This window comes from Macaca thibetana, chromosome 5 (genome assembly GCF_024542745.1).
Source record: "Macaca thibetana thibetana isolate TM-01 chromosome 5, ASM2454274v1, whole genome shotgun sequence".
Classification (NCBI taxonomy): Eukaryota; Metazoa; Chordata; class Mammalia; order Primates; family Cercopithecidae; genus Macaca; species Macaca thibetana.
In genome coordinates this window covers 47348912-47374939 of record NC_065582.1, presented here as the reverse complement: position 1 = coordinate 47374939, position 26028 = coordinate 47348912, and the positions used below count along the sequence as shown (strand labels likewise).

Genomic DNA, 26028 nt, shown 5'->3' with positions numbered 1-26028 from the left:
GTGGTACAAGATGAAGCTGGAGAAGAAACCAGGGCAAGATCACATGTATATATTGTTGCAACTTAGATTTTCTCCTGCAAGCAAGAGGCAGCTAAAAAATGTTTAAAATTATGAAATCACAAGAATAAATATTTGCCTTTAAGAAATATAATTCCAACCAAGATAAGGATAAATGATTGGGTGAGAGCCAGTCTGGAAGAAAGGACAGTAATTAAGAGGTTTGATAATAGAATATTTAAAAGACAGTGGTTCTATGGGCTAGGATTCTTAGCCCATATTTTATTATTAAAATGAATAACTTCCAGATATATAAGAAGGTAAATTAATTTTAAGAGAAAGCAAGGGAGAAAAAGTTGTCAAGGATTTTCAGGTACTACATTGAACAGTGGGGTAGATGATCATACCTTTTTATTAAGAAACATAACACCCAAAAGAAGCAAGTTTGAGAGCCAAAGGGATGCAAAATGATTCAATATCTCAATCTTGAGGTGTATGGGAGATATGAGTAAAGTGGAGCTACCTGCTAGATGCTTATAAACATAAATATAAATATAAATACATATATGTATATATTTATATGTATTTATACACCTCATTAGCCATACCTCTACTTCACACATGAATAATATCCAAATTCATATTTCTTAACTAAGAAGCCTTAGTTTCTTAGTTAAGAAAGAAGTCCTCTTAACTAAGTGTAGTTATATTAAGTGTAGGAATTTATCTAGAAGAAACACTCAGAAATTTGCAAAGATATATGAATAAGGATATACCTTGCAAGTGCAGGTGGTTCTAACCAAAAACTTAGGAACAATCTAAATGACCATCAATAGTGTATTGGTTAGATAATTATGTTAAATCAAATCAATAAAATTCTACTCAGCTTACAGAAAGAATAAGATTTCCATGCACTAAATTAAGAAACTGCCTAAGCATTTTTGTGGAAATGTATCCCTTACATATATTTACATAAATAATAGCTAATATCGATTAAGACCTCATCATGTGCCAGGCACAGTTATAAATGCTTAGTATATATAAACTCATCAAATTTTAAGAACAACCCTCTGGGGTAAGCAATATTATTTCCACTTTACAGATGAGGAAACTCAGGTACAGAAAGGTGTGGTAATCTAATGTCACAAAGACAGTATGTGAGAATCAGAATTCAAATCCACACTGGGAGTAGAGTCTATGAATTGTCTGAGATGAAAGTTTCTGCTTGTCCCAGAATGGGGGACAGAAAAATTAAACAGAGTTACAGAAAATTCAAGAACATCATATTCTCAAGATTTGAGTTTGTGGACTAAGAGAATCACTGCTAAAACTTAAGTAATTTGACATTCCAAGAAGAAATCTTGCTGCAAAATATATTAAACTGCTCAGATTGGTTTGTTTAAAAAAAAAAAAAAAAGGACTGGAACAGGTAGGCTTTCAACTATACAAGCCTCTTTATTCCTTGAATTTGTGGGCTATAAACAAATTTTGATTTTGTATACAGCTACAATGAAAATAAAAGAGAAGGAAAAACTGCATTACAAATTCACTTATTACAAATTCAGTCAGGATCATGTGAAATTGAGCAAAAGTCCTTCCATTCATTGTACCACATTTAGTTCAAAGCTTTGCAGGCCTCATTATTTACTTCATACAGTATGTTCAAGCCTCAGCATGACTACTTAATTAAAAGCACTTTACTCTCCCTCTATGAAGATTTGGTGTTATATACAAGGAGTTGTATATAGGGAAGTCCACATGAAGAGAAACCTGGTGGACAGTTTTGGCTGATCTATCCCGTATTTGCCAAAATATGAACAGAGTTAAGAGCTGAGAGTAGCCAACAAGGAACTAACTCACAGAAGGAAAAAAAAAAATGTACTCCCAAGGAATCAAATTATAATCAAAAGAAAAGCTTTAATTACCGTTTCCTTCAAAATGATATATTGTCAGCTACTGAACACAGTCCAAAAGAAAAAAAGGAACTGACAGGGGCTTTTATTTAAATTATTCTTATTTCCAGAGTGCCCATGTAATTTTACCATAATTTTTAAAAGAAAATTTTGTGACAGAAAATGTTCTTACTGAAAAGAAAAAAATAAAGTATATTCAAAAGTGAAAGGGAGATAAATTTTAGCTAAATTTTAGCTATAGCCTATGAGGCTGATCTTTTTAAATTTGGAGTATTGGGCATGACTTCCAAAGAAACACAACGATTTAAGTTGTTTTATAAATGAAGAGTATTATATTCATATTATGTGTATGTGTGTGTCTGTGTGTGTGTATATATGTATCTATCCATAAAAATATATATACATTTGCATACCATATATATACCCACACACACACTTTTGTTTTGTTTTGTTTTGTTTTGTTTGAGACAGGGCCTCTCTCCGTCACCCAGAGGCTGGAGTTCAGTGGGATGATCTCGGCTCACTTCAACCTCCACCTTGCAGGCTCAAGTGATCCTTCCACTTTAGCCTCCCAAGCAGCTGGGACTGAAGGCACATACTACCAAGTCTGACTAATTTTTGCACTTTTTTGTAGAGACAAGAGTTTTGTCATGTTGCTCAGGCTGGTCTCAAACTCCTGAGCTCTAGCAAACCACTGGCCTCGGCCTCCCAAAGTCCTGGGATTACAGGCATGAGCCATCACCCCTGGCCTATACTATGTATATAACTTAAAAATTAGTCATTTTAAACAGTTTTGCAGTTTTGAATTTTTAATAGAAAAAAATAACGATGTAAATTATATGTGTTAAAAAAGACTGGATGAGAGCACCCAGTATGCTACCAGTAATTGTTGTTAAGGAGGAATATTACAAGTATGCTTTTAATCACTTTCTTTTGATTTTTCTGTTTTCCAGTAAGCATATTTCTTTACAAAACTGGAAAGTTATCAGTGAAATTATTTATTAAAATATATATCATTAAAGGATCAAAGTATTTCTACTTAAAATATATATGGTATGACTTATGAGTTCATACAAAATACAAAGCATAGTTAAGATCTCAGACTCTAAATTGTGCTGTCAATGACTGACAAGTCAAAGGTCTAAATGGAACCTAGGGATCAAATAGAAAAAAAATCAAAGTAGGGAAAAAAAGAATTATCATCCCCAATCAAATAATACGATCACATTGCTTTCACCGAATGCTTCAAATCACTCTCTTTCATAAAAAGAAATAAACATTTTTATTCTTAAGAATGAAAGTGAAGGTGATTAAAACAAATATTTTTGTAACTACTGATTAGTCTGCTCATTTGTTACTGGAGAAGGCATAGAAATCTGATTTTATGTTTTGCATCTCCCAAATTAAGTAGTGGTTAATAGTTCTATCAGAAAAACACATTTCAAAGGTAACAGTATAAGGTTTTGCATCCAGTTCTCCCATTCCTGGTTTATTGGATGCCTACTATGTTATAGGTTAGGGACAGCTTATTTCCCTGATATGATTTTCCCCTTTTTATGTAAAAATCCTCCTATTTATAATAGAGAGTAAGAAAATATCTACCTTTATTCCTCTTTACAGTAGTAAGAAAACTTTTCAGTCCCAGAGTTTTTGCCCTGTGACTGTGTAACCATTGATCTTATAGGAGATATGGCTGCTTTAACTCTTTATGTTGTTGTTTGCTGTGGTCTGAATGTTTGTATTCCCCAACATTCATATGTTGAAACCTAGTCATGAAGGTGATAATATTAGCAAGTGGAGCCTTTGAGAGGTGATGAGGTCATGAGGAATCTGTACTTGTAATGGGAGGTCCCTGAGAGCTGCCTTGCCCTTCTACCAGGTGAGGGTACAGCTAGAAGGTGCCATCTATGAGGAATGGGCTCTTATCAGACACTCAATCTGCTGGTGCCTTGATTTTGGACTTCCTAGTCTCTAGATCTCAGGGCCATAAGTTTCAGTTGTTTATAAATTACCTAGTTAAGATATTTTGTTAGCAGCAGGAATAGACTAAGACCTTGCTTTACTTTTCTTTAAAAAAGGTCCCCAGACTGGGCGCAGTGACTCCCACCAGTAATCCCAGCACTTTGGGAGGCCAAGGAGGGTGGATCACGAGGTCAGGAGTTCCAGACCATCCTGGCCAATATGGTAAAACCTCATCTCTACTAAAAATACAAAAAAAAAAAAAAAAAAATTAGCCAGGCATGGTAGCATACGCCTGTAGTCCCAGTTACTCAGGAGGTTGAGGCAGAAGAATTGCTTGAACCCGGGAAGCAGAGGTTTCAGTGAGCTGAGATTGCACCCCTGCACTCCAGCCTGGGTGACAGAGTGAGACTTCATCTCAGGAAAAAAAAAAAAAAAAAAAAAAAAGTCCCAAATTCCAGCACAGGCTGTAGTTGTTGCAAGATCAAGTAGAGCCTGCCACATTCTTATCAGTAAGATTTTAGTTTATTTTTCTCAATACTTTTTGAAGTGATTTTTTTCTCTTTTCTGATTGAAATCTGGGGGAAGCAAATATTCATTAAGAGCATCTGGAGCATATTCAGGGAAGGTGGCTGTGTAACTAGGGTAATCACTCAAGACAGGCATTTAAATTAGGACCACTTGCAGGGCATTAGTTCTGTAGTTCCAAATGAATACATAGATAGTAACAAATTAAAATTCTCAAGAAGAAGCTAACATGTCCTTCATGGGCTTTTTTTTTTTTTTTTTTTTCCTTTCTTTTTTTTTCATTTTAACGAAGAGTCTTGGTTTTAATTACTTTTTTGTGTTAATGAAAGAGTTAGGCTTTTAGGTCATGATCCTACTTAGTGAAAGTTCCATCTGAATCTGATGTTCCTGACATCGAGGCAGGTGGATTGCCTGAGGTCAGGAGTTCTAGACCAGCCTGGCCAACACTGTGAAACCCTGTCTCTACTAGAAATACAAAATTAGCCAGGGTATGGTGGTGTGTGCCTGTAGTCCCAGCTACTTGGGAGGCCAGGGACAGGAGAATCTCTTGAACCCAAGAGGCAGAGGTTGCAGTGAGCCGAGATCTTGCCATTGTAATCCTGCCTGGGCAACAAGAGCAAAACTCTGGGATGGGATGCAATGGGATGGGAAGGGAAGGGAAGGGAAGGGAAAAAAAAAAATCTGAGTGTGGTGGCTCATGCCTGTAATCCCAAAACTTTGCAAGGCCAAGGCGTGCAGATCCCTTGAGCCCAGGAGTTCAAGACCAGATTGAGCAAGATGTTGAAACCCTATCTCTGCAAACAAATATAAAAATTAGTTGGGCATAGTGGTGTGCATCTGTAATCCCAGCTACTTGGGAGGCTGACGTAGGAGAATCACTTAAACCCAAGAGGTGGAGGTTGCAGTGAATGGAGATGGCACTAATGCACTCAGCCTAGGTGATAGAGTAACACTCCATCTCAAAAAAAAAAAAAAGTTTAAAGAAAGCAAAATATATGCTGTAGGAATAAATTTTCCTTTCTGTTAAACAATGCTAAGAGTAAACACTTGATTCATATTTTGAGGGAGAAATCCACAAACTTTCACATGGTGTTGAAGTAAATCAACTGACACTAGGTACAAGTAGGTGTTTGATGTTACAAGAGAATACATAAGTCACAAACATCCTGATTTGGGTCTATTAAAAAATGTGTAATTAGAATTTTGGTTATCTTAGAAAGATATCAAGTTTTCAGTATGAAATCCTCTATGATATGTTCAATTGTGTGTGTCTGAACGTTACTCAAGCCCAGATTGTCCAAGATCAAAATTCTTATAGCTTTACCCTCACATTCGGTTCCATTTTGCAACTCTCTAATGAGTTTAGGATTCTCCAAACAAAAATTTCCAGTAAGTGAGTTGTAATACTTTATATCTCAATAAATATTCTTTTACTTAGATTTCCTTTCCTCTTGATATATACCAATTGAAGTTCTATATAGTTTTTCAAGTTCAACTCATTTGTGTAGTATTTCTGGTTTTATTCTCCAAACCTTTTATCTGTCTTCAGATAGCACTATTCGTTCATAGCTATATCAGTAGTTCTCAACCCTGGCTACACATTAGGCTCACCTGGGAAGCTTTTAAAATGTATCAATCCCCGGGCCCAACTACCAAAGGCTTTGACTTAATTTTTCTGGGGTGATATCCTGTTATAAACAAAAGGTTTTAAAGCTCCAAAGGTGATTCCAGTGTGCAGCCAAGGTTGGTAACCCCTGCTCTCTATATTATTAATCTTATTGCATTATGATTATTTGTGAAACTTTTTCTCCAATTCTAGTTTTTAGCACTTTTAAGTCAGCAACTATATCTGATTTATATGTGAATTCCAATGCCCGTGTATTTGATCTACATAATACTTATATACACAAGGCACTCCATCTCTTATTCAAGGAAAGCATAATGTATTACAGAAACATCACACAAGAAAAACCTTAATACATTACTTTGGCCTAGTAAGGCTACAAGAGAAGTAAAAATAAAATATTAGGGAGGAGAGCAAAATCAACTTGAAAAATCAGGAAAGCCTAATTACAGGGGTGAAATTTTCACATGGACCATGTGTAGAATTTTGAGTAGGATTATGTAAATGGCTTTCACAGAAAGAAATGAAAAATAGTAGAAAATGAGGAGAACAGAATAATTTCTTGTAAAAGGAAACAGAACAAGGAAAAAGGAAAAGGTAGAAATACATGAAGCCCATCTAGGAAATAGTTTATACAGCGTTTTAGAAACAACAATAGAAGTGGGTGATGAGGGTAGACATTGGTGAGAAAATCATGGGTGCTTTGAATGCCCAATGGATAAGCATGGACTCCTCAAAGTTTCTAAGCACAAGAGTAAGGTACTCAGATACTGTGCTTTAAAAGTTCAATCTCCCTAATTATCTCATAACTTTTAATAAATATGGTTGTATGACCTGAATTGCTTTATACAAATACTATAAGCGATGTTCTTATGCTAAAACCCTTTTCATTTTGTGGCCATTGTATTAATCACAAAAGAGATCATCAACGGACATAAACATAAATTATATCTTTTCTCAGATGACAATATTTTATTGGCTTAGATGAGAAAAAAAAATAAATGAAGGTGAAATAGTACAATGACTGTGGTTTTTCCCAAAAAAGCTGGCCTAAAAGAGTTGGCTATAGGGTTTTTTTTGTTTTTTTGTTTGTTTGTTTGTTTGTTTGTTTGTTTTTGGTTGGGGGCAATATCAAATGAAAGACGAGGCAAAGAAAAATTTCCTCACTTGTGATTTCATGTCCTGCAAAATATCATTGTCTACTTTAACCTAAAGTCCAAATTACTCATTTCATATAGTCATTCTTCTATACATTGCTGTTGACAGAGAAATGCAATATTTGTTGCTGAAAAAGCCTGCAGAAAATGTATTGCATGGTGCGATAACTCTGTAATCATTAAATCTCGGCTCAAGTTAGCTCTTAATTTAACAGGTAGGCTGATAGTCATGCTCAACAGTATATTGCCTCAGCAAGCAGTATTTGTCCCAAACCACTGCCCTATGGAGAATTCTTTTAAGATCCACAAAGTTCTTTTTTATTTCTTTTAAAATCTTTATTGTATTTTATCAATAAAGCAATGAAACACAAATAAAACATTTAAAGCAATCAGTGTTTGTAAGCACTGAACACAATTCTACTTTTATCTTAAAAGTAACCGAAGATCTGTGTGTGTGTGTGTGTGTGTTTGTGTGTGTGTGTGTGTGTTGATATGTAACAGCCCAGTAAAAAGTGAAGAAAAGTGAAGGATTCAAATATTTATGCAAATATTTAAACCTTAAGAAATATTAGTTAGAATCTAACCATAGAACTCAACAGTTGTCTTTGACAGAAGTATATTTTATAAAATTATAGGGTTAGGTTCCATATTTCACATACTGATGCTTTATATGCTCAGCTGGATTCTGACTGCCCTGTGGGCAGTTTTGAGTCTTCTAATTGAGTTATACACTTTAAAATTTAATTGAGGAAAAAAAAATAGATTAAGTCAACTCTCAACTCTCAAGGCTGAGACATAGTTCCAGACAAGATGGAGTAAATGCAATCTATTTTATTTCCCCTGTCAATCACAATGAAACATTCTAGATAAAACATATACGTCACCTATCAAAAGACTCCAAAAGGTAGACTAAAAAGGTATATTAGTTAGGGACCTCGGGACTTAAGGAATGATATGACAGTGAGTTCCATGGGATATTTTTTGCCTCCTATAATGTCCCAAACTGGGTGCCACAGAATTTCTCAATGCAGCAAAGAACCAACAAAAAATAGCACCCAGGAAAAGCCAAAGAACCTGGAACAGGGTGGCCCAGCCATACCAACCTGTTCTGGAAGTGAATACCACAAAAATGTCATGTCCCTTCTCCACTAGAAGAATGGTACAGTAGGGAATCAGTGAGAAACACCCTCCATCCCCACTCGATTCCATGGGCAAAACCCTGTCTTCCACCCATACCTCCACTTCAGTAGGCATGGCATCCCTTCCCCCATGGAGCCTGTGGTGTGAATTAACTTCCAACTCCCATAAAGTAAACAGGAGCCGCCTCTCCCCTGGAGAGCCCATGGTTGAAACTTTGACTTCCACTCCCAACTGCAATAATATTTGTGAGAAGGGTGTGAGTATTAATGGGTAACCTGAGGGAGTTTCTTTGTGGTGATGAAACAGTTCTATATGATGTTTATAATAGTGATGGTTACTCTAATCTACCCATGCAATATAATTTTATAAAACTATAAACCTTTACCCACCAAAAGCAAACAAACAAAAATGAACAAAAAACTAGAAAAATCATAGTAAGAACCATAACAGAGTTAATATTGTACCAAAGTCAATTCCATAAAATGAAAAAAGAAAAACATATGTGTATTGGTAGTTTATATATTTATATGATAGTAAGTCAATTATTCTACTCTCACCTCCTTTAAATGCTTTCTTCCTAAACATCTGGGCACCAAAAAACAAATTTTATATTTGACAAACGTGATAAAACTTTAAAAAATTTTCTGGTTTTGGCACTCAAACCGATTTTCTAATACTATTACTAAATCAACTGTGACTGAAGAATGAGTATTTTTCCCTAACTTTCAAAATTTGGATTCTTCAACAGACACCAGGACCTACTTAAGGGTGGAGGGTGGAGGAAGGTGAGGATTGAAAAACTACCTATTAGATACTATGCTTATTACCTGGGTGGCAAAATAACCTGTACACCAAATCCCTGTGACATGCAATTTACTGTTGGGGGGGGGGGGGGAACCCTGCACACATACCCTTGGAATCTAAAACCAAAAAAATTGAGATTCTTAACTTAAGACAAGTAACTATTTGAAAAGGAAAGTAGTTATTCTTCATACCTGGATAATGCGCTTTATGTTTTACATGAGCGTGGTCATAGACAGAGAATATTATAGGATAAGCTCAACAGATGAGACATGGGGCAGAACTATAAACTACTGCTGCAAAAGCTTGATACGGCAATATTTAAAAGCATCTAAAAACAAAAACTGGGGAAATAGTATAATAAAATTACAAATAATAGTGTTAATACTCATGCCTTTTCCCTAAGGAACAGAACATAGAATTCTGTATTGTTGTGTCTCTTTCAAGTGGCACAATTAAATGAGCCTGAGGTCAGCATGGAAATTACTAGTAGGGTAAAAACCATAAATTAGGAGCCATATTCTCTATTCAGTATCTTTGGCTCCACAGTTAAGTTAGACTATATTTCTAGCTAAATCTCTGAACACTTCCTTTGAGCAAGCAATAGTTGACACTAGAATATCACCCCTTAGTCATATGACTTCCTGAAAATTTTCTGTCATCACAATGCCACTCAGTAAGCAAGACACTTAGGCAATTTGTTTAATCTAATTTCTTCTCTGGTAGTTTTGAGATATTTAACAACTCTATGTTACTAAATAGGTTAAGATGTCAAGAACTATACATTGTAATGGACCAATCTTCTTTATTCTAACCTTGTATATAGACTTCCCCAAAGGGGAGATGTTATTAATGGAATCTGTGATTCCTCCTGTCTTTACTTACTTTCTTCTTTCTGTTTCAAATCTATGGAGTAGTTTCCGAAGACCACCATTCTTAAATCCCTGAAAATGGGCAGCTGGGGCTCCCACAGTGATGACATCGTAGAGAGCATCTGGAATAGAAATAGACAAGGAGATGAACACTTTGCAAACATTTATCTCTGCCATGCTGTTTGCATTGAAGCATACCTACTGTAGGAAGTATGAGGAATTACTCTGTTTAATTTTGCAGGAATAACTATGAACTCACATCTCAAGGGGGAAAGAGGAACTAATCAATCTTTCTAAAAGCCACCTGTGCACCTAAACAAGCTATAATATTTTCCTGATTTATGACTACATCTTAATTCTATGCTACAGTGTAGAACAGTGTGTTCTCTCATTATTCTACATACTTACTGAGATAACATGTTAATTGCTCTTTTGTGTATTTTACTTTATTGAGTTTTGCATCATTTAATTTGCAATCATGTTGAAATTCAACAATAATGAACAATCTTTCAACCAAATTTTACATAGAAAAAAAACAAAATATTAGGCATTTTGACTCAAGGGCAGAAGAGTGCTAGTGCATTTTTAAAAATCTATACAGAGTACTTTCCTGATTGTGTATACTAAATCTTACACAACTTCAAATGGATGCTTTTGCAATTTCTGTAGGTGACATAGAAAGAATACATAAAATGTTTCTTGTTCTGTTTTCTAGTAAGACACTTTGTTTTTATAACAAAAAAATCCATACTTTTAAATTGAAACTTAATCCTTTGATCTTGAAAGCCATGAAGTTTGATACATACTAAGTTTACGACTTCAAAACATGCCATCAGTTTTACATTCTAATGCAAAGTATCCCCATAAGAAGGAAGACAGAGTGAATGGTCTCTTGTTAAACTACATTTTATTTGAGAAACCTAATTTCATAGTAGATCCTTGTCAAATTGATTTTGCTATTGACACTTTGGTTGTTCTTCAGATCTTATTTACTAGGAAAACATAAATTATTTTATTAGCTTCAGGTAAACACCATAACTTCTTCAGAGCAGTTCAATCCAGATGCATCTAAAAATTTTCTTTCAATAAAAAAAGTCTTCAAGCGAAAGATGTCAGCAGCATTCAGAAAATGCAAGATCATAAGAAAGAATACAACACAAACCAACCCATCAATAAGGCGTATCATGAAAATCACTTAATAGTTAACTGTGTCCTGTTTAAAAAGTCACTAATAAACTAGAAGTCAGCTCTTCTTAAGATAGCAGAATATTAGATTTGTAAGAAATTTAAATTTTTTCTAGTTCAGGGGATTTTAACCTAGGGCTAAGACACTGGTTTCAAGGTGTCCAAGAATGTTTGTTAATTACATAATTACGTCTGTTCTATGTCATGGAAAGGGATCACAGCTTTCTCAAAGGGTCATGAGATCACCCCAAAGTTACCAACATTATATTCTAGTCCACCTTCATTTATCTGATAAGAATCCTGAGGACCATTACAAGCTAACTGCTTTGTCCATTTACCTGATAAGAAGCCTGAGGATCATTAGAAGTTAACTGCTTTGTCTAAAACCCCAAGGATTTTACACTCAGGGACTTCTGGCTTCGAACTCAGTGACAGAGAGTAAGGGTTCCCTGGTGGTTTAAGTTACCGATGGGAACCTGAGTGCTGGCTTTGGATTCCAGATCTGCCACTTATTTAACTTCTCTATGTCTCAGTTTCCTCACTTATAAAATGTAGTTGAAAGTAGCTAAAAGTGGTAAGCATTTAGTAAATGTTATCTACGATTATTATTTTCTGTATAAGAAACAATCGCACCAATTAAAGGTGATATAGTAAATTTTGTCTATTTCCCCATAAAAATAAACTTTTGAGTCTGAAAGGAAAAATGACGCTGGGGCTCAGTCTTCTGAATGGAATGAGTTCCCATGTTAATTAAAATGCAAAAAGACAAATTATCATGACAATGCAACAAAATATGCTGCATTTCTGCCAAAAACCGGGTGACCAGCAATACCAACAATATACAGAATGACTAAAAATATTATTCAGCCTTAAAAAAGATGGAAACTCTGCCATCTGCAACAAAATGAATGAGCCTGGAGAACAATATGCTACATGAAATAAGCCAGTTCCAGGACAAACACTCCACTTACATGAAGTATTCAAAATAGTCAACCTCATAGAAGCAGAGAATATAATGGTGACTGTCAGGAAATGGAGAGGGGGAATGCAAAGTTGCTATTCAATAGGCATAAAGTTTTAGTTATGCAAAATAAGTTCCAGAGACATGCTGTACAACATAGTGCCTATAGTTAATAACACTGTATTGTTCACTTAAACATGTATTAAGAGGGCATATCTCATGTTAAGTCTTCTTAAAACAACAACAACAACAACAACAACAACAACAAAAAAAAGGCCACAAAAAAACCTTTTAGACTTGATGGGTTTGTCTGTTACCTTAATTGTGGTGACAGCTTCATGGGGGTATGCCTATGTCCAAATTCATCAAGTTGTAAAAATATATGCAGGTTTTTGTAGGTCAATTTTACTTCAATAAAGCTGTTTTACAAAAAATGTAGACATATATTCCACTAAACCTAAACTAAATGTATTCTTACTTCAACTTCCCCCAAAACATTGCCAGTAGCCTTTCCACAACTACCCAATAAGAAGGGAAGGAAAAGGGAGGGGAAATCTGAATAGAGACAGAACTCTGAATTAATGAAAGTTTAAATAACTAACTTTTGCCAAATTTGCAAAAACATTTGCCCACAAGCATGTTTATAATTCCTTGTAGTGTCTTGTAAGAGGCCTATGCAAGTGGCAGGCCCTGACACTTAAGCTGTTTCAGCTTTACGGTGAATCTGTGTCTTCAATTCATCCGTAATTTCAGCATCCTCCAAAGCGACTCTCTGGGAACAGAAACAGTCTCTATTCATCCACCTCCCTGCTCATGAGAATTCTAGACATCTATGAAGAAACCAAGACATTTTGAAATAGCAGGAAAAGAAGCAGCGTGGTGTTTGAATGGTCTCCTCCTCTCATAACAAAGAACTGATTGTTTATTGTTAAATCTAAATGAAGGAGTTTGTGTTTCTATAGAACCATCTATAATACAACTCCTAAAGTTATGAACAAGCTGTTCTGTAAAGTTCTGATGTTTTCTTTTAATTCTATTTTCTATTTATGAACTCATCCCTTTTAAGGTTTTCACACCATATTTTTACCAAGGACTATGAAATCTCTTGACTAGTTCTGACCTCTTCCAAACAAAATAATCCAATTCCTAACAGCTTTATGGGCAAGTCTGAGTTTCAAAACCTATTCAGCTTAACGTGTTCTAACTCTTGACCCTAACTGGCTCTTCCTTCCTGGTTCCCTGTGACAAATACAGAAAACACATTCCTTTAAGCCTCCAAGAGTAGAGTCCTCAAGATCATGTTCAATTCCTCTCCTTCCCTCATCATTGTATCACATCAGTTCTAACAACTCTGTTACAAAATCTTAATTATCTTTGTTCATGTTACTTATCTTTATCTTAGTGCTCGCCTTCCTCATTTCTTGTCAGGGTGACTACTGTCTCTCAACGTTAGCCTCTCTGCATCCACAATGCAGTAGTTCACTTTTATATGAGTGGCCAGTCGGTTACTCTATCTGACACACAGCCTTCAATACTTAATTCCTCCTTATAAATGTTCATAGTAGAACATTAAAACATCTTAAGGTCATATTTAGGTCATCTATGACCTGGGTCCAATTCTTCCTTGGTCACATCATCTAGTGGATTATAAGCACCATGAAAGTGAAAATTATTGTAATCCCAGCACTTTGGGAGGCCGGGGAGGGCAGATCAATTGAGGCCAGGAGTTTGAGACCAGGCTGGCCAACATGGTGAAACCCTGTCTCTGCTAAAAATCCAAATATTTAGCCAGGAGTGGTGGCAGCCAGCTGTAATCCCAGCTACTGGGGAGGCTGAGGCAGGAGAATCACATGAACCTGGGAGGCATAGGTTGCAGTGAGCTGAGATACGCCATTGCACTGCAGCCTGGGCAATAAGAGTGAAACTCCAACAGAAAGAAAGGAAAGGAAAGAGAAAGGGAAAGGGAAAGGGAAGGAAAAGGAAAAGGAAAGGAAGAAGGAAGGAAAGAAAGAGGGAGGGAGGGAAGGAGGGAGGGAGGGAGGGAGGGAGGGAGGGAGGGAGGAAGGAAGAAGGAAGGAAGGAAGGAAGGAAGGAAGGAAGGAAGGAAGGAAGGAAGGAAGGAAGGAAGGAAAAAATTATTGTAGTCATTTTCAAGAGTATATCCTCAATGCCTGACACATGGGAGGTACTCCTCATTTATAGCATGATTGTCTGTTGTCCAGTTACAACAGTAGTTCCACATTTCTTGAAGTCTTTACATCTTCGTCTTTGTGTTCTCTGACCTGAATATTTTTCCGTCCCAACCTCCCTTCCGTTTCTTTGCTACTGAAATCCCACTGCTCTTTTGCAATCAAACTCAATTATCACCTTCTCTTTGAAGCCTTTCTGAATATTCCAGTCAGAATAATAATTTTTATCTATACTTCCACGTTGCTTTGTCTTTACCTTGAAGATGTAATTCCTTATGATAGTTTCTATATTCAAATAAAATAATGAATGTGGTCATAAAATTGTTACAATTGCCTTAAGACTCATATTCTTCACTGGATATATGTTATTTGTGGATAAGAATTATATTTAATAAACAATAACAATGTTAATAATGATGATGGTGACAATATAGTAAGAGCACAATAAAAGTTCCTAAATGAATGAATAATTATGACAACAGCTGGCATTTCCTCAGTGCATACCTGAACCCTTACTCTAGGAGGTACTCTATTTTCAGGATCTCATTTAATTTTCAAAATAATACTATAAGATAAATATAATTTCCCCAACTTTATAGATAATAAAACAGATTCTGCATGAGATTAAATAATTTGTCTAGTCTTAATGCTAGTAAGTTTTGGATCTGATATATTTTCCAAAGTCTGATTCACTAAACAAAAAAACTTATACTATAAACAACCTTCGATGTCTTAGTCACGCTTAGATTCTTCCATTAGCTGCAGCAACAATGAGCATATACTGGATGCTCAATAAATTTGATTTGTGTTAACATTCTAGATGCTTGTTTCTAAAATAGAGATGTTTTTGTGATCACATCAAAAAGAAGATTAAACATTTATTGTTAATTATGGTCTCAGAGGGCAAATAAAAGCTTGTAATTTATAAAAATTAAAAAATGATTAAACTGACCTGACCTATATTATCCTAATCTTTATTCATTCACTAAACAAACACCTACGGAACACACACTATTTTCAAGGGTGACCCTCATTTCCTGTGAATATTTAAAATTAAGGACCAAAAATTTCTGTATTAGAATTGATGTAATTCTTATTTATCAAACATACAGAGGTTTCAGCATGATTTACTACAGCAGCAACTAGGTACACACTTAAATTATAAGCAAAATTAATTTTCATCTTAATTACCTTTCTCATCCAGGTATTGTTTCTATTTTTGCTATAGTTTTCATTTGTTCTTTTTTTCATTTAAAAATACTTCTTTTTTCTTAAGCTTTTCTTTTCCAGCTTTCTCCCATGCTTTTTTCCCCCTATTTTTACTTAAAAAAAAATCCTTCCACAATCTTATGTCATATCCACAATTCTCTTTTCTTATCACTCTGTTCATTTCCTTGTTCTCATCTTTGGCTTCCTTCCCTGTGTTCCCTGCAGGATTCCTTCGCTTCAGAGGGTCAATGTCTTATTTATAATCCCTTGAATTATTTACAGTTTGTGAACTCTTTTCCAATTTCTCATCTATTTATTTTAGTATCTTTCTCACTTTTTTATTTTATAAGTTCATAATATAGGCAAACATCAAGTGGCTGTAAGATAAATAAGTGTAAATATTCTGAGGGAAAATAGTAGATCTGGCTTTTATCATATTTATGATTCATATTCCTAACTCAAGATAATTCATGGAGAGATATTCTACATATTCTGTTTAAGATGTCAGAATATAGAAAGTAAATGACACAATTAATTACATGCCTTTTCTTTAATCCTGTTCCAATTCTCACACTCTCCAAGGCTCTTCCCATTACCTAAACTGCCCTTCTCTCTTTCATTTTTCTGTTCTTTATTCTTGTAAATTTCATACTTAGGCCTTGTTGCTAAGTTAGTTCCTACACAGATATCTTTGTGTAATGTATCTAGCTAGAAATACTTACTTCTTCCTCTTTCTTATCATAGTCCTAAATTCATATCTTTATCAGAGTATTACTTTTCATATTGCATAAAATAATTTTGATAGTTAATTTACTTTCTTCTCTAGGCTTCACACAATGTAAAATACGGCATTGTGCATTTAATGTCTTTTTCTTCAAATGGAAATCATTGTAAGCTGTAGGTGTTCAAAAATGTCGATAAATAAATAAATATATAAATATTTAGATGCTCAATTCGGTTTGTCTTGTTTGTCGTTAGATCATGCAGGGAATTAATATTCTTAACTGATGAATAAAATATTTATATACTCTATCAATAAAAACATTAGAATCTGGCTACACATGTACACACACACACAGATGCACATATACACACAGATCTCAGGAATATGTGTGTATATATGTATATATATACTGGATTATAGTCTATAAATGATCAAAGAGCTTATAACTAAATTGCTATCAATATTTCCATGGAATTTGAATTAACTTTTAATATGCTGTCGAAAACAGGAAGGAATATAGAATTCCTTTAAGGAGATGTATTCAGGTTGGTTTTTCCACTCACACATTGTTTTCTCTCCTAGGATCTTGTCTTTCATTTAGCTGTCAGGTCTTCTCAAGCTCCTCCAATCTATGAGAGTTCTTAAGTCTTTCACTGTCTCTCATAGTCTTGACATTTTTGAAGAGTACTGATCAGTTACTTTGTAGAATGTTCCTCAGCTTGGGTTTCTCTTACAGTTTGTCATTAGACTGAGGTTCTGCAATATGGAGCAGAATGCTACAGAGGTGATGTGCCCTTCTCAGAGCATCGTATCAGTGTATGTTTCTGTACTACTTTGAGGCTAACCTTGATGCATTGGGGTGCCTGCCACTACTGACAGTTAATTCTCCCCTGGAAAGTTAGTAAAAATCTGGGGGGACATACTTGGAGACTATGCAAATATCCTTTTTCTGCTTAAACTTTCACTCACTATTTTTTGCACTCATTGATGGATCTTAAATTGTTACTGATATATCTGAATAGTAATTTTTTGTTTCATTCCTCTCACATTATTAATCAGAATTCTTCTGAAAGGCATGATTGACTCTTCTCCTCCATTCATTTACTTATTCTGTTGTCTATTAATATTAATATAGACCCATGGGAATTTTTTATTTGGTTAATGACTCAGTAATATCTTTTTGCTGTTCCAGTTGTGCCAGCTTTGTGTTTTGGGAGCTCCTTAAGTTTGGCTATTGTGCCCTTTATATATAACTATTCTATTAAAAACATTTTTTTTTAGCATGTCACTACTTTCTAGAGCCACAAGATGCTCCAGAATCATCTTGTATTTTCCCTGACTCAGCCCTGCAATCAACCAGTTTTCCAATAAACCTTGATCCTTATTAGGGAATAGTGTTTAGAAATCAAGCTCTGAGGACTAGTTATGCTCATTGCTACTATGGTGTCCCTGTTTTCCCTTTCAGTAGCTAGGACTAGAAAACATATGTACTATACTAATTGTGTGTACATATTTCCATATTTATTTCCTTATCTGCCTCTATTCTTTATTTCTCATTCCTTTTATTATCACTTTTATAATTTTATTGATCATTTATTATCACTTAACATAATGAAAGTAGGTTAAAAATAAAGCAGTTTGGGGATAATAAATTCTAAGACAGACATATTGATAAGCAACAAAACAATCAGGATTCGAAAAAAATAAGCAGACTTACGTGTTCTCAAATGTGAAAGTACTAGAGAGCAAAAATAGGGGAAAAGTCCCCAAACATTCTTCAGTTTTGAACTTCATAGAACAAATTTCAAATTGACAAACTCTCACAGCTAGCAGAAGTGTAGCACCTTATCTAACTCCTAGAAAGGCATTTTCAACCTATGATATTCCATTGATATCAAGAGGTCTTCTCCACAAAGACACTAGATATGGTTTATGTCTAGATACTTATAAAGCAAACAAAGCCTCCCTCTCTTTGTATTTCCTCTATTGCATTCTGATTCTACCTATCTTGATCAGAACCACTCCTCAAAAAGCTTGAATCTTTGTGTGAATATTTTAAAGAAGTCCAAAGAGTTTCGCTTTAAATAGCATTTGTACACTTCAGGTCTTCAAAAAACTGGTTTTAAGTTTTAAACTTTTAACTTTGATAGCCAAAGAGTGTCTTTGAAGAAAACAATTGGAAAGTAGCTGCTGAATGTTATTCTCAGAACTGACATGAATTTAAGCCAAGAGAAACAGCTTTGTTCTCCAGCTACGGGTATGTTAGGTCTGTCACATGGTCTGAAATAACATTATGTACAGTTGTGTAATCCTTAACTGTAATTGAGATATTTCCCCTCACATTTAAAACTGGTCACTCAAATTGTTAAAATATCAATACTTCTCATGAAAATTACAAATTTATTATCTTAAGTAGTCTTCTTAATATTTCACAATTGTCATTTGATAATTATCAGCTACCAGTATCTCAATGTGAAACAGCTAGGTTTATCTCCTTTGCCCCTTCAGCCTTGAATTTCACTTGGAACTATTACAAAATAGTAGACTGATCTATGTATACCATGTGATTTATTTCCTGGTCTCTTCAGTGGATGAAGAATGGTATACACTTAAAGTACCATGTTCATTCTTAGCTGCGGCAGTTGTATTCCTTTAAATTTAGAATTAACTCCAATTGATTGTTTTCCTCCAAAGAGAAAAAATGTACAAGAAAAAAATAACCTATAAGAAAACAAAATTAAAATTCTAAAGTAACAATACCTATAAGATAACTAAATTAAAATTCTAAGGTAACAATTTGATTGGTAAAATCTGTATTATCATTTTAAAAATCTTTTTATTGTACCCTGCTCTTTATGATTTTTGAACAGCTTTTACCATGGCCATATCCTGTTCTTTATGTATCTTTGTGATTTGAATAGCCCTTAGCTGTGTAATAAAATTCTTCAAATTTTTGGTATCAAGAGACAGTTATAAAAATCTAAGTGGGAATTTTTTATAGAAAATTTAAGAAAAAAATACGTTTTTTTTTTTTTCTTCTAAATGTGTCTTCCTTTTTGGACATTTTATAGTGTCTCAAAAATTGTCTTTGGCTTTGTGAAAATTGCATAGTATCCAAAGTAATAGATAAAAAGTAATAGAGAAGTAGAATTTAAGTTGTTGAGTCTTGTAAAGCTAAAGACACCGGATTGGTTTGAGATTTAATAATAGGGCTGCCTTGTAGCCTTTTAAAAGCCATTTAATAATAGAAATGAGATGATAATTCTATTTTTCCCAGAAGATCTTTCTAAAATTTCTACAACTATAAAATAGTGCTAAAGTCAAAAATGAAGACATGCTGACCTCATATCAAGGAACAATTTAAATATAATCCCCGATTTCAAAATGGCACGTAATATGCCTTTGACAGGAATGCAAGCCGTTAGGGATTTTTAAGGGAAATCTATTTCAAAATAGTCCAAGCAATTTGACATCATTATTAAATATATCTAACGTAATTATGCTTCACTGATGAGGTGATACTCTCAAATTCTTGAGATACAGAAATCAGAGAGCTCTAGAAGCTCCTCTCTTTTGCTCCTTCCTTCTCTGCAGAGATTATAAAACGAAAGGCCAAAGAGGTTAGCTAATTCCTCCACAGTTAACACAGTAAATATTGGCTACTGTTCGACCTGATTTCAACTGCAGCTTTATGATATAAAATCATTTTTTAAACATATTTTAATTAAGCTTCTTTTCATACCAATTTACAGAATCCCACTTGAGATATTTGAAAAACAACAAACAAAAACAATGAGAGTGGGCGGGGCTGTGCTTGACAGGTGTGTTTCACTCATGCAAACTAAGGGCAAGCCCATTCATTCCCTGTGGGCTCAAATCAGGAACTGAAAAGCCATGAGAGACTATCTCTGCCTTTCCTCTCTTTTTGTGGTCTGCCTTATTACTGTATGTCTGATTTTTCTTCCTTGTTGGTTCCCTAGAACACAATTAGAGTTAAATTCGTAAGGACAGATTGTCTCTGAATCCCCAAAGAGAATACACGAGTGAAACTCCATTGATTTAGCTTGGGTGAAGTGATCACACCAGACTCTCTTTTTATTTTTTTGCACATGCTGTGTCAGGCACTGCGATCACTCAAGCAGCTATATCTAAGGGGACCAGGCTCACAAAGTAAAACCATAGCTATATAGCTAATTCATGCTTAGAGTTAGCTAATATATTAATAATGCAGAGTTACATAAAGAAGGCTTTCAGTACTATAGATTACAACGGATCCATAAACTGTGTCTGCTGTGAAACAAAGTAGCTGCTTTAGTTCAATTTCATTACATTTTAAAGCAAAATATTATACTTTTCTATTGTATATCTATAATATATAAAATAAAACAGAATATTACATTACAGGAATTTATATTCCATAATATTCACAATTGATGTGCCATGAAAATAAAATTTATTAAAGTATATTAGTATAAAATCTTTTGTTTTTAATTTTGGGGTTTACGTTTCATTCTTGTCACTGCTGGCTAAGATCTATTGTGGTGAGTATTCTACTTGTTGCCTTTAGTTTAAGTGATGAATAAGGATGAAAAACTTAACTTAATGAGTTTCAGGGCACCCTAAGTTAACTGCAGGTTATTCCATTTGTCAGTATGAGACATGACAACATTAGTTCTGCTCAGTTACTTATTTCAAGAGCTACATATTAGCCTTGTATTTAGTGACTCTGCCAGCTATTGTTTGCAAAGCTTCCTCTCCAAATATTGCAGGCTTATTAATCAAATGTGAAGACACAATTTACTAATGGTAAAAATGAAAAAAAAAAATTAGACCACATCCAAATAGCTTGCCAGTAAAATGCCAAGGCTTAGCCCATCTTACTTGCATTATTAACTTGCAATATTCAGCTAAACATTCAAATCAGTAGCCACAAATCTTAAATAAATTCAACTGCAATCCAAAATCTGTTAAATACATGTTATGAAAGAAAGTAGAATATTTGATTCACTACCATCCATGAAAACTTTTAAGCTTTTCATTTTGCAAATAATAAAATGACACTCAAAGAGGTCAAATAACACGGTTAAAGTCAAAGTAGTAAGTGGCAAGGACCCAAAATTTCAATGGAGTTTTCAACCTGTATTATAACATGTAGTTGGTGACCTAGTCTGCATAGCAGCTACTTAATCTGAACTCCAGTTTCAACTAATAACTTTTAATATTATATAAATATTTTTAAAACATAGCTTGATAATTTAGCATGCTGTTATATATGCAATACAATTCTGTACTTTTCCCATTAATGTGGCTCTTAGGACATCTAGCCTTTTCCCATATTTTCTTTTTAGCTCTTCAAAGACCAGAACCAGTCTTTCTGCTAACTGCTTTGTCAAAAATCTTCTAGTTTCTGGGTTGTACCCAAGATCTGTAACATTAATTTTTTTTTCTGTATTCCTTAGTATTTGTCATTACAAGTAAGAAATTCCTTTCAAAATCCTCTTGTGGGTTTGCTCGTACCTCCCAAGAAAGATACCTCAGAATGTGACTTTATTTGGAAACAAGGTCTTTACAGATATAATCTAGTTGAAATAAAGCCATTTATCCTATATAATTGTTGTCCTTAAAGGGGACATTTGGATACAGCAACAGACATACAGAGAGGGCAGGAGAACACCATGAGCAAGATAGAGGATTGGCATATAACATCAGCAGGCAAAGGATTACCAGCAAACCAGCACATACCAGGAAAGGACAAGGAAGGAATACTCCATAGGTTTAAGGGGAAGCATGGCCCTGATGACATTTTTATTTCAGACTTCCAGTCCCCAGAATTGTGAAAAAATAAGTTTGGCTATTTTAGCAACCCAGTTTTTGGTGCTTTTCTATAACAGCTCTAGAAAACTAATACATATCCCAAACCAAACAAGTTAGAAAATGCATGCATGTATACACACACAAACACACACACACACACACACACACACACACACACACCCCTTTTGTTTGCTTTTCTAAATTTCTTTCTTTTAGTTGCCAGATTGTTTCTTTCAAATCTTCAAATCAGAGATTCAGAAACTAAACATATTGTCCTCATCCTATTTTACTCTATTTTTCAGATGGTACCTTGGACAACAGCATAGTACATGGTTCTTTCATTTTCAAGAAAGAAATATGAAGTAAAAGGCCACTTTGATCATAATTTCTCTTTGTTTGGTGGAAGTATTTTAAGGTTAATCAATAAACATTTGAATACATAATTAAGTATGAATTCATATGTATGTGGTCCCAAACAAATCTATCTGGTTTGATGACACTGTCATCTACCCACGGCTGTAAAGCAAATTATCCTTTTCCTTCCTTGCCTTATTCCCTCAGTCAGTAAGTATTTGCATGTGATGGTTTCTCCAAAATGCATCTTTAAGTCATCTTTAATCTAAACCTGGCTATTTCCTTAGTTCAAGACTTCGTTGATTTTTAATAGGTTCCTACTTGATCAATTTTCTCTAATTTCATCAGTTCTTATAAAACAGATCCATTTTGTTCCAGTGATGCAAAATGTCACATGTATAATAAAGCTACTATTATTTTATCAGTCTATGTGTTTTACACACCCTAACTCAATCAGGAATGAGAATGAAATTGCTTGGAAAGATTAAATAGCAGACTCAGCTCACGTAAAAAGTGGTAGTGCTACAATTCAAGCCCAAGGCTGTTACACTCTAAAATAATATAAACATTTTACTACATCATAAAAGCCTTTTCATTTTGGCTATTAGAAAAACATTATGTTGATTGTCAGATAGTTCTTAAGTATTTTAGTGTCTTTAACACTTGTAACACTTTGTTTTTGCTTATTTTAAAAATCATTACCTATTCTACTCAAACTACTGACAGACACTCAGTAATTAAGGAAGAACTACTGTCTACTCCAGTTTGTGCTGCTATAACATAATATTATGGACGGAGTAACTTATATTAAAAAATATAAATTATTCTCTAACAGTTCTGGAGGTTAGGAAGTCTAAGATCAAGGCACTGGTATCTGATGATGGCCTTCTGTTGTGCTTTTAAATGGTAGAAGGTGGAAAAGCAAGAGAGAACAAATGCTGTGAATCTACAAGGCAGAAGAGCTAAAGAGGGTAAACTTGCTCCCGAAAGCTCTTTTTATCGTGGCATTAATTCACTCATAAGTGTAGCGTTCTCTTGATCCAAATGCCTCCCCTTAGGTCTCACCTCCCAACATTGTTGCACTGGGGATTAAGTTTCTAACACATGATTTTCGGGGATACATTCAGACCACAGCAGTTTCTAAATGCCTTGGGCCAATCCATCTCTCTTTTTATTCAGTTTTCATTTGACATAATCTGTGGTGAATAAGACCTAAATTAAAATTTCATATACTTGATCACCACATATAATAACATAATACATCAGAATAAGTATAATCACACTTAAACTTGCAAATCAGCTGATGATGTATATATGGTTGGTATGCAAACACTAGAAAACAGTAAAGTTTAATTTTTCAGACTACAAAATTTCAGACAATTCTAAAGCAGAACTTAGATCTCACTTTCACGTTTTAAAACCATATTATTGAGATATGATTGACATATAAAAAGCGATATATATGTATACAACTTGATGACATTGGACATAAATACATACTCTTTAAACCATTACCACGACTTATGTCATAAGCCTATCAATCATCTCCAAAAGTTTCCTCTCTCTTTAATATTGCTATTATTATTAATGTGTATGTGTCTGATAAGAACACTTAACATAAGATCTATCCCCTCAGAAATTTTAAAGTATACAATATAGTACTGTGAACTATAGACACTATCCTGTACCATAACTCTCTAGGACTTATTCATCTTGCATAACTGCAACTTTGTACCCTTTGACTAATACCTCCTTTTTTCATCCTCCCCATAGCCTCCGGAAACCACCATTATACTCTCTGCTTCTATGAGTTTGACTATTTTAGATTCCTCATATAAGTAGTGTCATGTAATATTTGTTCCTCTGTATCCTGGCTTATTTCACTTAGCATAATATCCTCCAGGTTCATCCATGTTGTCTCACCATGGCAGCATTTTCTTCTCTATAAGGCCGAATAATATTCCATTCTTTGTACATATCACAATTTATCTTTTCACCCATTGATGGACATTTTTCTGTCTTGGCTACTGTGAACAATGCTGCCATGAATGTGGGAGTGCAAACACCTCTTTGAGATTCTCATTTCAATTATTTTGGATAAACACCCAGATGTGTGAATGTTGGACCCTATGGTAGCTTTATTTTTAGTTTTTTTAGGAACCTCCATATTTGTTTTTACCATAGTGGCTACACCAGTTTACATTTTCACTAACAGTGTACAACAGCTCTTGTGTTTTAACCTTTCTAAACCTGTAACTACTATGTTGTAACAAGGGCTACAAAACAGAGTGTCAGAATGAGAATTTAGATGTCTCTCTAAGTATGTTTGTATGCACTTTTAGGCACTTATCCTAAAGAATTTGATAACTTTGTGACCCCTAAAAGATGGGTACTAGTAAGATGACCACAGCATTAGTCTTTTAAACAGGAAAACATTTAAGAAGGAAAGGAAGCAAGGGTACCATTAACAATGGTCATAGGCATATGCAGGGACAGGGACATAATCTAGGACTTTTGCCAGCAAACCAGGGCATAAAGTCATCCTGAATTTGCATAATTGCTATAGTAATAAGTTAAGGAAAAGGGGAGATGAAAAGATATTGGAAAGTATATTTTTGATAAATGGTGAGGGATTATTTATAATGGTAATAAATATGACACCATATTGGTCACTCTGGATCATTTTCAGGTACGTTCAGAAAAACCTATATATTTCTCTTTGACAAATATTTCTTACAACTGATTACTTTTAAATACTCTACCACCTTCTACCTTACTATACTCACTTTTTTCCCCATAGAAAAGGGGGCTTCTATTGATAGTTACCAGTAAGTCATAAAAACCTGGCGTATTAGTCGACTTTGGGGCTTTGGTTTCTCAAGACAGGAAAAATATGAGCAAATTTCGTTTTTTCTTTCTTTTTTTTCCCCTAATTCAAGTGAGCACAAGTGTTACCTATTAGCCACCGTTAATACTACTTAAGGATGCTATTACTCATTTTGCATTTTCATCTCTACCTCAATCCAGGTGCCACAATCATAAAATATTTCTCAAAAATACAGCAACAAAAATATCAGAGTCTCTTTAGCAGGATTTAAGGTCATTATGAGGTTCAATTGTTTCATTTTCAACTTTATATAATTGTTAAACTTGACTTCTGCCAATACTCAAGCTGTTCAAAGAAGTACATACTGTAATATAATTTGCCATTTTGAAAAGAATAATTTATGATGATACCTTTCAAGTGAGGGCTGTGTACCTGCATTCTTTGCAGATGTAGATTTACTGGAACAAATTCTAATGTTTTCTCTCCTTTGCTGCTGCTTGATTTGAAAGAGGACCCTGATGGAAACCAGAAATGAAACATTATTAGTAAATAATGATAAATCAATATGCATGTTAAAAGATAAACCTGACAGAAAAATGTTAAAAGAACTTCAGAAAGAAAAACATATCCTATATTTATGAGTTGCTTTTCTTCTTAGAAATTCAATATTTTAAAAAATTGTCTCAATTATTCATGTAATAATTCTGTAAGGTAAAATAGGGTATTGTTTTCTTTGTTTTAAGATGTTAAAGTTAGAAGTAAAAGAGTTTTAAA

General features: G+C 34.4%; 1 protein-coding gene across 8 annotated transcripts in view; it reads right to left on the bottom strand.

Annotated features, from left to right (window-relative positions):
- INPP4B (inositol polyphosphate-4-phosphatase type II B) overlaps positions 1-26028 on the bottom strand; it is an 817532-nt gene that overhangs the window by 152316 nt on the left and 639188 nt on the right. For all 8 annotated transcript variants that reach the window (XM_050791144.1, XM_050791150.1, XM_050791147.1 and 5 more), the window contains 2 exons: positions 25665-25769; positions 10005-10113 (listed from right to left, as the gene is read on the bottom strand). In XM_050791144.1, the coding sequence (XP_050647101.1) occupies positions 10005-10113; positions 25665-25769 (214 nt within the window). The remainder of the gene's footprint in view (positions 1-10004; positions 10114-25664; positions 25770-26028) is intronic.